The sequence below is a fragment of the Myotis daubentonii genome, chromosome 2 (genome assembly GCF_963259705.1).
Source record: "Myotis daubentonii chromosome 2, mMyoDau2.1, whole genome shotgun sequence".
Classification (NCBI taxonomy): Eukaryota; Metazoa; Chordata; class Mammalia; order Chiroptera; family Vespertilionidae; genus Myotis; species Myotis daubentonii.
Window position 1 is genome coordinate 76,440,147 of NC_081841.1, and position 18,565 is coordinate 76,458,711.

At 39.9% G+C, this 18,565-nt stretch overlaps 1 protein-coding gene across 5 annotated transcripts in view; it reads left to right on the forward strand.

Annotated features, from left to right (window-relative positions):
• The window catches only part of NAV3 (neuron navigator 3), an 860,737-nt gene that overhangs the window by 497,916 nt on the left and 344,256 nt on the right, over positions 1 to 18,565 (forward strand). For 3 of the 5 annotated variants that reach the window (XM_059683694.1, XM_059683698.1, XM_059683696.1), the window contains exon 1: positions 3,094 to 3,562. The exons of 1 other annotated variant lie outside the window; for it this stretch is intronic. In XM_059683694.1, coding sequence (XP_059539677.1) covers positions 3,320 to 3,562 — 243 coding nt within the window. In that variant the 5' untranslated portion in view covers positions 3,094 to 3,319. Of the gene's footprint in view, positions 1 to 3,093; positions 3,563 to 18,565 lie in introns of those variants that run through there. One more of the 5 variants, XM_059683695.1, reaches the window with a different exon arrangement.

Sequence of the window (18,565 nt, forward strand, 5' to 3'; positions counted from 1 at the left end):
TGGTGAAGGCTGGGGTTGGGGGCAAGCTAGAAGAGGTTAATGGGGGGGAAAAGGAAAAAAGCATCACACGTAATACTTTCAACAATAAAGTTTTTCGGGGGTTTTTTTTTTAAAGAAAAAAGGTGTAAATCTGTCCGTGTCTTATAGAATTCTTAAACAAAAACATGAGGAATACAAAATCAAATAAATTGCTGTTATTAGAAAACTAGAGGCCCAGTCTACGTATTGGTGCATGTGTGGGGTCCCTCAGGGTGGCCTGCGGGGATTAGGCCGAAACCCACAGTCCAACATCGCCTGCCACTCCTGCCTGCTGCTCCCGCTCATCCTGGCCCTGCTGTGCCTGCCCTGGGCTCACACACAGTCCGTCCCGATCGGGAGAGGCTCATGCAATCACAGCGGCGGCACTCACAGGCCATGAGCCCTGTGTCTGGCGTCCATCCCGAGGGTGGTGGGAAGGGGCGGGATGTGATTGGCCCTCTGGGCGGGCAGTGGAACACCCTTGCTGGCTTGGGGTCCGGATCTGTCCTGCTAATGTTTTCGCCAGTTCTCAGGAGCAACCTGGCGGCCACTTTTATATTGTTTCTTCCTTGCAGAGTGTCTAGGGAGGGGAAGCAGCCACGGTGCATGAGGCCAACTTCTAGGAGGCCAGCAGCACTGTTGGGAATGTGCTGGCAGCGTCAGTCCATCGGTGCCTGGCCTCTTCTCTGGGAGATTGGACCCTCAGGACTACTGAGGGAGTGAGTGGCTGCTGCCGGGCTGGTGGGCTGCTGGGACGGGTCGGTCAGCTGAGTGGCGCTCCTGCTGTGGGAGCACACGGACCATCAGGGAGCAGCTCCTGCACTGACTGTCTGCCCCATGGGGTCAGTGCACATCATAGTGACTGGTCAACCGGTTGTTCCGGTCATTCCAGTCGTTCAGTCACTGATGCTTTTATATATATAGATTGCTAATGAAATCTCAACACTGTCACATAATATTATATTTACTGAACAATGGGGCCATTTCTCTGTGTACCCATTATCTAAGTGTACCCACTCTGAACACAGTAATGTATATCTTTCAGAGGTTTTCTTCAAAACATACCCCTTGCTTTTATTGCAGACCCTGGTATACTTTTATCAGAAATGGAACATTATCTGGTTATAATAAAACTAGAGGCCCAGTGCATGAAATTCGTGCATGGCGATCCCTCAGCCCATCCTGCACCCTTTCTAATCTAGGACCCCTTGGGGAATGTCTGACTGCCGGTTTAGGCCCGAACCCGGGGATCGGGCCTAAACCGGCAGTCGGACATCCCTCTCACAATCCTGGATTGCTGGCTCCTAATCACTCATCTGCCTGCCTGCCTGGTTGCCCCTAACTGCCCCCCTCTGCCAGCCTGATCGCCTCTCACTGCCTCTACATGCATGCCTGATTGCCCTTAACAGAACCCCGCTACTGGCCAGGTTGCCCCCAACTGCCCCCTCTCTGCTGGCCTGGTCGCTCCTAACTGCTCCCTCCTGCTGGTCTGGTCACCCCTTACTGCCCCCCCTGCTGGCCTGGTTGCCCCTAACTGCCCCCTGCTGCTGGCCAGGTTGCCCCCAACTGCCCCCTCCCTGCTGGCCTGGTTGCCCCTTCCTGCCCCTTCCTGCCAGCCTAATCGCCCCCTACTGCCCCCCCCACTGGCCTGGTTGCCCCTAAGTGCCCCCCCACAAGTCTAGTCGCCCCTCACTGCCCCCCTGACAGCCTAATCACCCCCAACTGCCCCCCTGCTCGCCTGGTTGCCCCCAACTGCCCCCCCCCTGCCTGCCTGGTTGCCCCTCACAGAGCCCCTGCCAGCCTGGTTGCACCATGCAGCCTGCTCTTCAGTCGTTCGGTTATCCCTCACTAACCCCCCTGCTGGCCTGGTTGTAGGCAGCCATCTTGTGAGGGCATGATGGTCAATTTGCATATTACCTATTTCTTATATAGGATAATTTTATGGATAGAAGTTGCATTTTCATATTCATTGAGTATACATTTGGACACTCTAGAAGTTTAGATTTTTAAGTTGTATTTAATAAGCTTGAGTAATAATGTTATAAATTATTTCTAAGATGGTTTTTAAAGTTATTCTATAGATTATATAGGCTCTTCCACTTTCTAACTGCATGATTTTGGTCAAATTGTTCAATGAATCAGAGTTACCCTTTCTATAAAGTGGAGAAAATAATTGTGCCTATTCTTAAGTCATCCATTGATTAAATGTGATAATGCACAAAGTGCTTGTCCAGTAACTGCTATGTAGTACATTCATTTATGTATTAGCTATAAATATAGGATGACCCCCCCAAAATGTAAACACACTCTTTGAATAATTATAAAGGCAGTGTTTACTAAAATACATTTCATTTTCAAAATTGAGCTATCAGCTGTTAAAGTGTGCATGCATTTTTTGGGGGACACCCTGTATTGTTATCATTACTAAAGTTAGACACAATGATTACTCTGTATTTTCATAACCTAGGCAGGCATGGTCTGCTGAATGATTTAGCAGCTTTAGCAAGTTACACTATTGCATGAGTTTAACCTGATTTCATGGGATAAAACAGAATGAACACCGTGCTTCATGGCTGTCAGTAGTGAAAAATAGCTGGAAATCAGACAAACAGCTTCATTGCTGAGATTGTTTCCGGGCTAAAAGTTCTTCCAACAGCTGTTTGTTTTGGCCATTAATCGTGTCTTTTTTTTTTTTTAAGCTAGGGGAAATACGATTTTATTTTAAAAGAGAATGTAGGCTGGTTATTTCTGAAGTCAGGAAGAACGCCTGTCCTTCCACTATTGTGGTTTTTTGGCTGCTTTGACAATTGGACTGAGGACTTTTCCTTTTGTTCTTTTTCCTCTTTTTTCAGTTTCAATGCTCAGACTCAGACTGCTGTAGGGAGAAGAAAAGTAAAGCTAGGAGCTCTTTAATCCTAAAGAAGGAGGTTTATAGCAGTTACTTTTAAGAAAAGTTTACTCCCCAATGGAGTATTTAATATTACATAGATACTGACTCACTGGGGGGAGAGAGAGAGAGAGAGAGAGAGAGAGAGAGAGAGAGAGAGAGAGAGAGAGAGAGAGAGAGAGAGAGAGAATATGAGAATTTGAGTCAGCAAGAAAGATACTTAGCTAAAGATGAAGGGAAGTTTTGTTGCCTTGTCCTAAAAGTTATACTATTAGTTTTTCTTTCTTTTTTTAAAATCATGATGACTGCTAGTTTTGTTTAAAGTATTTGTTCTGGAAATACTAAAGTTGGAGTCTACCAGACTGAGGTTAGAAGCATTTTCTTTGGCAGCAAGAAGATGCTTTTATAGAAGCCATGCCTGTACTTGGGGTAGCCTCAAAACTGAGACAGCCAGCTGTTGGGTCAAAGCCTGTTCATACTGCTCTTCCGATACCAAGTCTTGGCACCACTGGGTCACAGCACTATTCTTCAGGACCTTTGGAACTTACTGAAACAGAGAGCGCAATGCTTTCTTGTCAGCTCACATTAAAATCAACCTGTGAGTGTGGAGAGAAGAATCCCCTCCAGGGGAGAGCTAAGGAGACAGAAGACAGCAAGGTCAGTGGCTGAAGGTTACCTGCAGACTTATGCAGCTAAAATGCAAATTTTCTTTTAGGTGGAATATAAAGCATGTTGTGAAATGATGTCTAGTAGAGGAACACTGGTCTAAGAAAGTGAGTAGTTTGTGTAGCTAAAAAGCTCAGTGTTTAGCTTACGTAAACTTGTACTTATAGTTTATACTTGTAAAAGTTGTGTACAAAATTCTCTGAATATGCATATGTTTTTATCACCTAGTATGTTCATGGATGAATGCCTAGTTCTAAATATTGCTCTATTACTGATAACAGTAACCAATCACAAATATGAGAAAAAAGGGGACCTATTTTTCATACATAATATAATATTAAAGAGATTTATTTGTATAAGTTCATAGAGAACCATCACTTTTCTCTAAATGTCATTTGCATCTTAAACACTTGCCGTTTGAATCTGTGTATCCTAGACTACTTAATTCATTGCAATATGTAGGAAAATGAAATATTATTTTTCTTGATACTGTACATTTGTCTGGATTTTTACTTGTAAATTGAAACCCTACTGTTTTACTTATTACTGACATCTTTTTCAGTCATTTAATTTATACATTTTGTGAGCAGCTGCTCATACTCTTGGTTTTTAAGCATGCTAGAGTCATTTTCTCCAGCTGCTGTGCGGTAGCTTGGTCCTTCAGCTGATGAACTTCAGGGGGATTCATTTGTACTTGGTAAACATCACTTTTTCATGTAGCTTTAACTACGACGTCAAGCTTTCCATTCTTACATCTGGCTTCTTAGAGAATGGTTTGATTTTACTCTCCCACCGAAATGTAATTTAAAAATAACTCAAGAAAAACACTTCATATAGAAATCAACTCTACATATTAAAAAGAAAACCACCCCTTTTGTCTGAAATGTCCCATTTTATTTTCACCTGTTCAAGTCCTCTAAGGTGCAGCCCCAAATGCAACGTTCTTCATGAAGTCTTTGCTAGTCACCCTTTCTGCCTTTCCTTTCTTGTGATTCATTGTCTGTAGTAATACAGCACATTAACCTATTTTGCATTTTATTACCTGGATAATTTCTCCCCCCACTAACTTGAAAACAGACATATCAGGGCCATTTTCTGTGCCCCAGCTCCTTCTCTCCAATGCTTTATGCATGAAAATTAAGTAGTAATTTACTGGATTAACACATGAACAAATGAATGAATGAACGAACTAAAATTGTTCTGAGAAAGACTTAGTTAAATTCTTTAGTCTCATTGGATCATTTAATTTATAAAACATAGGGTTTGCAATGAATGATTTTAAAAGTACTTCTAGCTCTAAAATTATGTTGTTTCTTTGATGTTTTAAGAAAGTATTTTCACTGCAAGTAAAGTCAGTTAGAAAGTAATTAATTATAGGTTTATAGTTCTCAGTCCAATGAAAGTAATTCAGGGTAAAAGTAGGGGAGTGTAAATTATCATTAGAAGACTACAAAGATTTAACTGTATGAAAATAATTACTAGTAAATGTGAATACCATACAACTCTGTTCTGTGTACCCACAATGACTTGTCTGGATTCGATGGAAAGAATAGATAGACCTTTTTTCTCTGCTGACCATGCTATTATCTCTGCAGGTTTAGTCAAACTTTCACTTTGATAAATGGCCTTGGCCTAAGACTTGACCACTATAAGTACTATTTGCAGTAGAATTTTGGTTCCTTTCTGGTTAGCAAACATATCAATCAAACATCTGATATTCCAATAGGACTCTGTGGTAAGTAATGCCACTTATCATATTAAAGAGTTTTTCAAACAAATGCAAAGCATGCCTGGTCAGCACTTCAAAATATTTCTAAATGTGAAAAAAGTATATTTACAGATATTTATAAACTTTTGAAAAACTAGAACTGAAGAAAATAACAAAATGATCAAGGTAGCCGTAGTAGAGATACTTAGATTTGGCTGCAAATAGTAGAAAATTCAATCTAACAACAGCATACACAAATAGGAGTTTCTTTTTCATGTAAAGGATAATGAGAGTAAGCAGTCTGTGGCTGGTAGGGTGACTGCATGAAGTTGTCAGGGAAACAGGCTCGCCCTGTTTTGTCCACCACCATCAGTTGTGGCAACGATCTCAGTCTTGAGTGCATAGTTGAGTGCCATTCAATTAAAAAGACATATCCTATTTCATTAAGGCTTCTTCCATACCCCCTTGGCTTGCTTATAGTTCCAGGGCCTTATCTAGCTGGGCAATAGAAACTAGAAATTTTAGTTTTTATACTAGGAAGCTATGTGCCCAGCTAAAAATGATGGGTTCTATTTCTAAGAAAAAAGAAACCATGGATATTACCCACAATAGATGATGGTCATTAAAAAACATTTATGTGGACTTCTCTGCTAGTCCTTGCACCAAACAGCCTCCCAGTCTGGTTAAAAAGAACGAACCTATATATGTGTCAGATAAGCATGTATCAGAAATATATCTTCAACCCAGCAAGCCCTTCTCCTGTCCTTGTTTGTGATTAGTGTAAATGCCACCATTCCAGTCATCTAATTTTGAATTCCTACTTCAATATCTGGTGATATATATATCACTATCTCATATCCATAGTTTCTAGACATTGGAGATTTTGTTTTATTTTATATGTTGGATTTGTCCCCTTATGCACATCCTCTTGCTTTGGCCCTTGGCAAGTTTTCTGTCAATTATTGCAGTGATTCCAAACTGGTCTCCTCTTCTCCTTTGGCTCTCCACCACCTCGATCCAAAACATTCAGCATCCTCCTCAATGAAAAAACATTACTCTTCATGTTTTACTCAACCAGTAATGCTGCAACAAGGAAGACTTCGGCTGGTGTCAGGGGAAGAGAAGAAGGGCTATTGAGTGACTTGATTTCTATATTTTCCAGTAAGTTTTGCTTTAAGTATTGAGTTAACATTGCTAGTGAATTACAAATAAATCATTGGTGTACTCAAGTGCCTAGACTTCTCAGGAGAAGACAATTAAGTTGACACATGGTCTCTATTGAATTGTTTGAATAACAGAAATAAATAAGAGAAACCTCAGGACAGAAATATAGAAGCAGAAGTCAGTAGAGCAGATGACTGGCTCTGGCCTCCAGCTGTTTCCTTCTTGGAGAAGATGCCTAATTGCTGAAGACTGTTGACAGTCCTGTTGGCTTGCTCTCCTGGTAGCACTTCCAGTGCTGGCCAGGCCAACTGCTGCATAGGTCAGCCCTCAGGTCTCTAGATGATTCGCCTGCTCTTCCTGTTTCTGCTGTGCTTGCACATTTAGTTATTTGCATTTAAAGAAACATGATTATTTCTTTTTCCAGTTATAGCGTATGCTCCAGGTTTCATGGCTTAGCTGTTCATGGTCATCATAATTGTGTTTGCCTTTGTGGTAGCAATGGTGTGAAGACTGATTCTTGAAATTTACATTGTCTCTGCTGGCAGAAGGCTAAGCTTTTCAGTGTCATTCATGTATTTCCCTTGAGTTACAATTTGTAGGAATGTGGCATTCTAATGCTAGTATCTATTATTTTAGTTTGTGCTTTACAAAGTGTTTAAGAATTATATCTCATGCTTTAAACTGTTAAATTACCAAAAATTATGCTGTAAATTACATGTGATTAAATGTTACTGAAAATCTCATACATTTTTAAATTTTTCTTCAAGTGTCAATATTGTGTGTCAAATATTTGATGACAATTTGCCAAACACATTCTTCATAGTTTCTTCCTTCTCAATATATGGAAATCCTTTTTTTTTTTCCTTTTTTAACAAGGAAGGCATTAAATATATTGTTTATGGGAACATGAAATCAATCGGTATCTCCTGAATGTTTAAGCAGAATAATTGCACCATGGCTGGAATTTATGCTATCACTTCTCTAACAATTACCCTCAGTCAACCTTGAATTTAAAATATTAGGTGCCGCAGTTTAAAAAAACACATCAAGTTAGGAGCTCAGAGATTTGAATTAAACTTCTGCTAAATCCTGAAAATAAGTCATTTATAAGCTCTCTGAACTTCAACTTTTGTAGCTGTAAAAAATAAAATAAAATTAGGGTAATAGTTTTTTATAAAGTTTTCCTAAGGGTAACATTTTTTATTATCTACTCCCTTTCTCTTCCCAAGTTTGCCCTATCAATTATCACATTTATCTTACTTTTTTTGCCGCTTCCTCGCCAATGGATCCTTTGGAACAGGACTTTTTAAACCTTGGCACAAGTGACATTTTGGACTTGATAATTCTGTATTGTGGGGACAGTTTTGTAATTATTATTATTATTATTATTATTATTATTATTATTAAATATTTAGCAGCATCCTTGCCATTGCCTGCTACATGCCAGTAGCATCCTTCAGTTATGACAACCAAAAATGTCCCCAGACATCGTGAAATATATCTGGGTGGAAGAAAAAAATCTAACCCAGTTGAGAAATACTGATTTAAAATAAACTTCCAAAAATGCTCAGGTCTATTATTTAATAATAATAACAATTAATAATATTCGTCATCTGCTTCAGATGATCACTCCATCTTTCCAACTTTCCAGATGCATTTCTTGAAAGTGTAATTTGTATTCATTGTCACTATTCCATGTTTTGCATTTGCCTTATTTTTCTTTTTTCCCCCTAGCTTTTCTTGATCTATGACTTCTTTTCTGTTTTCCTAGAGGTTACCAATGGATTCTGAAAAGACATCTCTTCTTGGTTAACATTTTACCTTTGCTTTCATTCTGTTTGCAGCATTTGAGATCTGCTGATCACAATTCTCTTCTTGGATGCGCCAATACTTACTAGCAAAGTGACCTTGGCAAGTCAATTAATACTTAAGTATCTGTTTATTCACCTATAAAATGAGGACAGTAATCTAAACTACCCCATAAAATTCTTGTGAAGAGTAAATGAGATATTGCATATAAACTGTAAACTATATGCCAACATATGGCCTAGTATATAGTTAATAGTCAACATTTGTTACCTACTGCAATATTATAAAACTAGCTAATGGTTTAATACAAAAATTAGTAATGTTAAGAATTGAAAGTAGAGCAGAGGAGTCTGTAATTAATTCTCTATATATGAGGTAATTAACATTTCAACCATGTTCTGCAGAATGAATTTGATGCAGTCAAATAAATTTGGAAAAAACACACATCTTAGATAGAATAGCATTTATCAATATATTTAATAGTATGCTGTGTTTAGAAAACTACAGATTATTTACCAATCCTAGGATGTAAGATGTAAATGAATGAGATAGATGAAGTTGAATTGAGGCAGTGGGAAGATGGGAATTAAATGTACAGTAAGGAGTTTGGACTTACTCTATAGAGATAAAGGGAGGATGTCAAAGTGACCTGATTAAGTCTATATTTTAGAAAGATGATGATGGAATGAAATATGGAAAGATTCAGTAATGGGAGAAAAGTTCAAAAATACAGAAAAAGGTAGTATAATAGAGCAAAATTTTAGCTAAAATACCAAGCTCAAGCAATGGAAGAGGGACAAGTCTAGTAAAAGAAACTGTAGATGTTCACATTCACTTATTAAATATCAACAATCCACAAAAATCTAAGTATTGATAGATAAAGACATTTTTCTCCAAAACAAAAATGTACAGTTTACTTGGAAATGATAATATGTGAACTTGGCAGCAAGTAGCCATTAAAACTAATGGTAATTACTAAAACTTCTTGAGTACCTACCACATGATAAATGCTATACCCAATTTATTATTATTCTAATTAAACATATGTAGAAACTGAGCTCCAATGGGTGCTAGGGTGGAGCAGGAATTTCAGCCTAGGTCTATTTGACTGCTATGTCCTTACTCTTCATCTCCCTCTCTGGCTCTCTCTCACAGTAATTTATTAACCACAGTCAAAATCAATGTTATTCTTGTCTCTCTTTGTGGATACTGAGTCACATAATGGGAAAACAAAGAAAACCACAGATCCCTGCCAGGAGTACTGAATTAATCTTTGACAAATTTCTTTGAACTCTTCCTCGCCCCCAGTTCCCATAGTTGCTCAATTCTTGCTGTAAGAAATGCTTTCCTTTGGATTCCCAGTCACTGGGGCCCATAGAGAAATTCAGTATCTGTGGGAGAGTTCATTAATTGGATACATGGCAGGATTTCCCGGTTGTTTCCAGAAAATGGAATGATTTGTTAACAAGTGTCGCAATTCTGCCTGGAGATAAAATCACCAAATGACAGGGCAGTGGCAAAATTTTACCAGATTCCCAATAAAATAACATGATGCAGTCTCCATAAACGAACAGAATCCAAGCCAAACTAGCAAAAACAACAGGCCGTCTCTTTTTTATGTATTTTGATGTGGGAAAGGTAATACTAACTTCTATACCAGACAAACTCAAGATTAATGGCTTAATACACTAGGAGTTTGTTTTTCATCTTTTAGCTGTTTCATATAGTCAGGGGTTGACAAATGATGGCCCATATGTCAAGTCTGAGTTGGTGCCCGATTTTATCAAGTTTTATTAGAACACAGCCTTGATATTGACTTGTGTGTTGTCTATGGCTGCTTTTGTGCTAGGGCAGCAGTGTTGAGTAGTTACAATAGAGACTATATGGCCTGCAAAGAATAAAGTATTTACTCTCTGGCCCTTTATAGAAAAAATGTTGATGATACGTGTGTATTGTAACTCAGGAAACTAGATTCCTTCCAGCTTGTGGTTCTATCATCTAAGAGGCTTAGAAATTTCATATATTATGTCTACTCAGTTCTATTGGTCAGAACTCAGTCCTATCATGATGCCTCATTGCAAGATGGAAAAGGATACATAGTCTACCTATGTGCTCAGAAGGTGAGGGAAATGGTTTGGTGAACTATTAGTGAGCATTGTGTTAGCCAATTAGTCAGATATGGAAGATGAAGCAAAATTTGACCATGTTAAAAATATTCTAAGGTGTCCAGAAGTGTTTTCCAGGTTGTCAAGAAGTTGTGTTGAATTCTATGGATGTGTCTTTAAAAGCAAAATATTGAGTAATTGGAGGGCCATATTTACACTCAAGTTACTAAATGTACAGAAAGAAAACATCTTGCAGTTAAACCAGCTTAAAAAAAATAGACCAGGCCCATCTACACAAAAGTATCATTTAAAAATTTTATGATCCAAACTCACAGCCTGAAGCAACTCTCTCCTTTGTCCTGTGCCCTTGTTTCTACTTGCTTGACTGCTCAGTTTTTAGATTCTTCTCTTGCTGGACCTGGACATTTCCCACGAAGCTTGGAACCAGAAAGGCCAAGGTGGGATAAGCTCTGAATTCTAGAAGTGAAGTTTAAAGGATCAGGGTAAAGTCAGGCATCACAGCCGAAGGAGGCATTTGCTGGCTTCTAGATGTTATCACATGGGTGGCAGCATAGTTGCATGAGGGAGTTATCTGCTCTCTGGGCTTGGAGATATCATGTAGCTTCTGTCAGCTCACTGCAAGTTGGTTCTAAAGAAAACTTCTGGGAATGCACGGATGGGTCATTGACAAACCCACCAACAGTACTGACAGAAGCAACTCATATCACAATCCTTTCAGACCATGGTAACCAGATATGGAGAAAAGAAGAAAAGTGCATAGAGCGATCTCTTTTCCAATGCAAGGCAAATTTCTGAGTGACTTAATTAATTGGTCTTTAGATTGAGTCCTGCATCTGGAATTCTCTCTACTCAGGTTTCTACTTCTCTTTGACAGTATTTACTGTTTAGCTTTAGTTTGGGTCAATTTTAAGTTGCTCACTTTTTGGACTGTAAATATATATATATATAATATATAATATATATATATATATATATATATATATATATATATATATATATTATTTATCTTTATTGCCCCTGAATACTTTTATGTTTAATATAACCTTTCAGTGTCTTCTTGTTTTTGCACAATTTATTGAATTTCTACAGAATAATATATTTTGCCAGAACCTTTTATGTTATTATTTTGACCCATATATTTTTCTGAATCCTGTTTCACATTTCCTTTGTCTTGGAACCATCTGCTTTTTATAGCTGTTTCTTCCTTCCTTTGGCTGCCCTTTTGATATCCACACTTGTGTGTTGCCTTCTTCCACTGAACACAGGTCCAACAATATGTTCTCTCTTCTCTTTTCCTCTGATTCAGGAGAGACCTATTGTATTCTAAAACAAGGCTGCTATTTCACACAGTAAATTCTTCCAGTTGCCACTACTGGGTCTACATCATGGATCCTAGGTGACTTATCTTTATAAATCATCCTTCCAGTCAATTAGTCCATCATCAACTAATTTATTGCATACTTACCATGTATAAAGCAAAGTATGTATATATTTATGCATGTAAACTAGCTTATTTTAACATGTTAGGCCGCATGGGAAATATACTTGCAAAAGCTGAGCCTCTTTTTAGAAATTTATTCTTTTGTGGCAACATTAAATTCCTACTTAATACCTAGACATAGCAGAAACAATGAAAATTTAGATTTTTAATAATCATAACTTTTATTATACATTTGGGGTGTGTGTTTCTTTTATTTAGGTTTACTCCCTCCAGTTGAGACAATCAAAAATGTCTCCGGATGTTGCCTGCCCCCTGGGGGAAATCTGCCTGAACCACTGATTTAGATCCTGCCTTGTTTGAAAAAAGGATTTAGTAGAATTAGAAAACATATACAACACATAAGATTTAAAAACATATGCCAATAAAATGGGATTACAAGAAGAAAACAAAGGAAAAGGATAAGGCTAGTGGTCAGGCTGGTGTGTAAAATTTGCGCTGTGATGGTATGTATAGGTGTTAGAAGTCACTGCACATTTGGATCTGAGCCTGTGAACTGCTGATACATAGAGGTTTAAGCTAGTGATATGTTAATCAGTGGCCAAAGCAGGCGCTAATATTTGCTCAGGAGATTCATATCTTTGTTTCTTGGTGTGCAAGAAATATTTCCTGGAGGCATTTATAGAGACACTAGCGGCAGCTGCTTAGGGTCCCTACTTTAATTTTATTCTGTTTTTTTAATAATTGTCTAGTTATTCATTCTAATTTTGTAGTAGTTACAAATATATTTATTGTCAGAAGCTATCAGTTCTCTACTCAGATTTGACAGAACATGTCCTTTCTTTAACAGCAATTATTCCAGTTAGAAGTAGTTTCTGTTACAAAACAGAGTTCATCCACTCAGCACCAGCAGAGATAAACACTGGACACGGAGAATTGCAGTGGGGAAACACTGGTTATTTTATTGATGAATGGCGCCATCCAGGAGAATGAGAAGATAAAGCTCAAAAGCTCCAATTCCTCTATGGCGTGTAGGTTACAGATTATATAGGGGGAAATCATAAGATACCCTGAGGTAGGGGTCTGTGGTCTTGCTGGGAGCTGATTGGTCGGAGGTGAGTAAGGGTCATGGGTCATGTCTTTAGGTCTTGAGAACAGCTCTGAGGTCTTTTCCGCTGTTCCTCTGTCTGGTCTCATGGGAAAATTCCTAGGGTCATTCCACCTTAGGGCTCAGGAGCTGAAATATAATTTAGGTCCAGATGTTATCTTCAGTCGGCCTGTTGATCTAGGGCCGTGGTTGGCAAACCGTGGCTTGCGAGCCACATGCGGCTCTTTGGCCCCTTGAGTGTGGCTCTTCCACAAAATACCACGTGCGGGTACGCACGTACAATGCGATTGAAACTTCATGGCCCACGCGCAGAAGTCGGTATTTTGTGGAAGAGCTGGTATTTTGTGGAAGAGCCACACTCAAGGGGCCAAAGAGCCACATGTGGCTCACGAGCCGCAGTTTGCCGACCACTGATCTAGGGGAAAGGCTAGGTCTCTGAGGAATATATATATATATATATATATATATATATATATATATATATATGGGAGAAGGAGAGGGAGAGGGAGAGATAAGATTTAAAACTAAATTTAATCAAAATCATAAGGACTTTTCTGTGAAGCTTTTAGCTAATCAAAGAATAATTATTTTTTATGAGTTTGAAATATTTCCATTTGTTCCTTCCTTATCCATACCATTTTAACAAGTTTTGTCAATAATGGATGCTTTCCTGTTTCCTTCTGTGAGAAAAACTTAGAGTTGTCAATAAATCAAACGTAGCTTAGTTCCCTGAGTTCATGAGGTAATTTCCAACAGAAGTTCTGTGGGCTTCGAGTTGAGTGTAGTGATGTCTTGAAATACTGGCCTTAGTTTGTCTTTTCTACACCTTCAGAGACTATGCACAGGAACAGGGCTTTTGTTTCACTCAGCAGCCAGCTTCTCCTCAGGAGACAGGCAGGATGTGGTCTGGGAGAAAGTGCACACTCGAACAATAGGCATTGACAGACTTTTTGGGAAGCATGAAGAGGAAGAGAGCATCTGTCTGCACTCAGAATTATCAGAGGCGGCTGTGTGTGTGAGAATCTTAGGTTTCGGAAATATGTTTCTTAAGGTCGCCTGTTTTCCTGCTCTGTTTTTATTGGGTGAGGAAAGTTGCCTTCAAGATCACAAAACATCATAAGTTCAGAGGAGGAACTGCATCCCATTTTGTCTAGTTATCCCAGGCAGAAAATTCCCTCAGGCACTGAACGCATTTTGTTTAGCCCTTACCTATGGTCTCTGTGAATCAAGCAGAGACAATTAAAAAGGGTAGAGAGATAAAAGTCCAAAGGAGAGGTAATAATAAAGGGATTCAGCAAGAAGTCCTTGTAGGCAGAGTGGCCCAGGTGCTGACTTTATCTACAATTCATTCCCCATGAAATTTGAGAAAATGTGCTACACAAAGTATGGGTATCACAAGCACTGATCTGTCCCTTTCTCTTCTGTGCCTTGGTTAAGCCATAATTCCAATTGAATTACAGTTGCTGTTACAATGAGCTGTAAGAAAATCTTTGGCATCTTATCCCTGTGTCCATTCTGTTGGATTTGAATCTTGTTTCACCTTCCAGAGGAAGGTTCCCATAAATGCTCCCCCAGGGCGATGTGGACCTACATGGACAAATGTAGCCGGTGCAGCTGCCATTAAGTTGAAAGGAGAGTGAGTCCAGTGCCTGCCTTGTCTTCTGCTGTCTTCCTTTTAAGTGCAGTTGTGTAAACTGGTCTTCAAATGTCTTCGCACCTGGATCCCCTTCTGGATGTGCTGCTGCTCTCCAAGGACTTGGCAGTAGGTGCTTCCTGGTGTGCCGCAGGCTTTCATGTGTAGGACATCTGTCACCCCAGAGCATGAATGGTCAGAAGAGCAGAAACAGCTTTCTTGTGAACGTAGTAAAACTTCAGAGCACATTCCTGCGCGAGGAGAAAGTGCCCCCAAAGAGCAGCTGTGATTTAGGATGAGTAAGACAGAAGTCAAGGTGTCCGTCTTTTACTCTCCACCAGAAAACAACACTTGGATTTCCTGGCAATGCAATTATGTAATGGCTGTGGTTTCTTTTTGTAAACTGTGTTTCAGACAGGGAGGAAGAGGGAACTAACTGGATTGTGTAACTTTATAAATAGAAACAGCCATGTTAAAATAACAAGACTGCTCGGACTGAGCCAATGAGTTTTGCTACTAGCTGCAAAGCTAGGCCGCTATATATGATCCATACTGTGGAGTAATTCCTGAGGTTTGCCCAAGAATGCATAATGGGGGAAATCGATGAGACATTCTTATCCTTCTTCCATTGTACTTCGAGTGTGTTAGTCCAAATAAATCAAAACCTCTTCTCTGCTGGAAATAGTCACGTTGGAGACACACAGGAACTTGCCCTCCACTACAAATAATGAATAATGAGCTCATACCATTTTTAATAGGGCACATAATTTACTAAACACTTGGAGCAATTTATCCTGGCAGTGGCATAAAGGATAAAGAGGCACCTACCTTATTGTCTACTGAACAAAATGTGTGCTGCATTCATTCCCCATATGTTCTGGAACACTAGATGATTTAAATCTCATTGCTGCTCTTTATTTTAGAGGGCAGAACCCAGGTACATACAGAGAAATCTCTTTCATAAAGGCCAAAAACATCAGTCACCTCAGCATGATTCCATTCCGTTTAATATATACTCCAAAAGAGAGATTGTACTATGCTTGCCAGTTAGCTGAGGTTTATAGATCATAGGTTTTGACTCTCTCAGGGGTGAATGTATTATAGTAGTGTTTTCTTTGATTTTTGTGTCTATAAAAGTGATACTAGTCCTTCCTAGACACTTGGTAAATTAGTCTTCTGTACCATGGCTGTACGACTGGCCATCATTCAAGGCTCTTCCTAATCTGAGTGAAAGGAATTTTCTCATTTAAATTCTTCCTTTAAAGAGAGGCCTACTTGATTCATGTTTCTCTCCCCTGAGATCTGTAACACAATGTCTTGGATACAGTAGGAATTTAAACATTTTTGTTGAATTAAAAAATTAATAATGAGTTTTGTACTTTTATTCCTTTGCCTCATGATTTACCTGGTGCTTCTGTTTAAAAAGAGCTATCCTAGACTCTGTTCCTGATTGCTTGCATATAGATGTTGGCTCTGCCCTTTCGGCCCATTTCTATTATTGAAGTGATTCAAGGTCAAAGCATATTCATATTTTGGCCGTGCTTAACCTACAGTCATGTAACACTTACCAGGTTATGACAGGGGTACATTCTGAGATGTGTTGCTAGGTGATTTTGTTGTGCAAAAACCAGTGTACATACAGAAACCTAGGTGGAAGAGACTACTGCCATGATTGTGTGTGCTATACTTTTATATAACTGTCAGCGCAGTTAGTGTCATCACAAACACCTGAGTCATGTGTCACACTGTGATGTTTTGATGGCTGTGACATCACTAGGTGATGGAAATTTCCCAGCCCATTAAAATCTCGTGGGACAACTGCTATATATATGTATGCAGTTCCTCATTGACTGAAACATCATTAATTGGCACATGCCTGGCGTATGCTCGTCTGTCTTGAGCAAACCTTTCCCAGTCCAGTGGTGGTCTTATATGTCTCAGAATCTGTCTCATCAAATGTAGAATATTAACAGTAGGAGGGGCAGAGGAGGATCTTCTAATACATGTATATCTTTTATGTACATTAGTAAAATGAAGACTAAGCAAATTGAAATGTACCATCTTAAAACCATATCATCTTAAGTATAAATATAATAGTTATGACATGAGTGCCCCATTTGTTGATGACTGTTACTTAGGAAAATGAATATGACTTTGACATCAACTCCAAGACTCCTAGTCTCATAGAAAGCTGCCATAGTTTTGGGCTAGAGAATCAGTATGAGATGCAATAGGTTTGAGTCATGGTCCAATATCTGAAAGTGTTTTGGCATTCTTTGATTTGCTTGTCAATGAGAACACAACTGGTGAAATCATTCTATTCGGTAACAACGTCCGTGATCTATTGCCAAGGTAGGTTTATGGATGTTAACAGAGTTTTTCTAGTGTAGGGTGATATATGATCTGGATCTTCCTCTAAGTATTCCCAAGTCCATTGTAGTGTAGTAAACTCAGCCAAGTGCATTATAATTTATGCTTTACTTAAAGGGCTTTAAGACACCCTAATTCTCAGATATGAAAATATAACTCAGTATTTCTATAACATAGTTCTTTTTGCTCCCAAACCTCTATTGCTGCTGATAGTGGTAGAAAGAAGATTGGTGAGGATGGGAGAAACCTAAATTTGTTTTTTTTTCTGGTTTAAGAAATACTCATTAGAGTAAATAGTTAGTCATTTGAAGATCAAACTTTTTGTCAGTGCTGTTTTCCTTTCAGCATGAAGTTTGTTTCTTCTTTCCTCATTTGTAGAATGGTGTCTCCAAATGAGTAATAAGTTTGTTTGGAGAAGTTTTGTGTCCTCAGGGTAATATGGGGTGGGGTGAGAAAGGGTCTCAGGTTTGCTTGCTACTACCATCTGGATCCTAGCTGTTGTGTGCTGGTGCTGCAAAGCCCAGTGCACCTGGGTCTCTGGGTGTGGGTGCTTCTCTGCTGAGACTTGGGCTCTGGGTGCCATGTGGACACTCACTGTGGATAACATTGCCCATGTTCTGCATTTGCCTGTCCGAATGCCAGCTCTCTTGGGCACACTAGTCCTCTCCACATTTTTCACACTTGCACTGGGACACACAGAAACTTCCATTTGTGTATATCAGGAGTGCTATCTCCAGCACTATCTGCCTAACCATGTCCTGTTTTCATTTCCCCTCTACTGTGGCTCTTCAGTGTTGGCAAGGGGCACCCTGTGTTGTGGTCCTCCCAGCTAGCAGATGGGAAGTGGGACACAAGGCCTTTTAGCTTTCACCCTGACCCTCAATCTGCCTGAGAATTTTTCTTATCCAGCTGTCATTCCTGGACCTACTCCCAGGGTGTGGAGGCACCAGATTTCATTGTGGAGTCTAATGGTGTCTTAGTGTAGACACATCCCTTCTGAATCTTCTTGTTTCTTGCCTGATATTTGAATTTTTGCTTATTCTCACTATCACAGTTAGATTCTCTGAAATAATCTCCTGTGTCCTCTGCATCATGTTTAATTGTACAATTAGAGGCCTGGTACATGAAATTTGTGCACGGGGGGGGGGGGGAGGGTATCCCTCAGCCCAGCCTGCACCCTCTCCAATCTGGGACCCACCAGGGGAAGTCCAACTGCCAGTTTAGGCCTGATCCCTGTAGGGCAGTCAGACATCCCTCTCACAATTAGGGACTGCTGGCTCCCAACCACTCACCTGCCTGCCTGCCTGATTTCCCCTAACCGCTTCTGCCTGCCAGCCTGATCACCCCCTAACCACTCCCCTGCAGGCCTGATCGCCCCCAACTGCCTTCCGCTGCCAGCCCAGTTGCCCCCAACTGCCCTCCCCTGCAGGCCCCATTGCCCCCAACTGCCCTCCCCTGCAGACCCAGTCACCCCTAACTGCCCTCCCCTGCAGGCCTAGTCCTCCCCAACTGCCCTCCCTTGCTGGCCATCCTGTGACCACATGGGGGTGGCCATCTTTGACCACATGGAGGCGGCCATCATGTGTGAGGGTGTGATGGTCAATTTGCATATCACCTCTTTATTATATAGGATTCTGG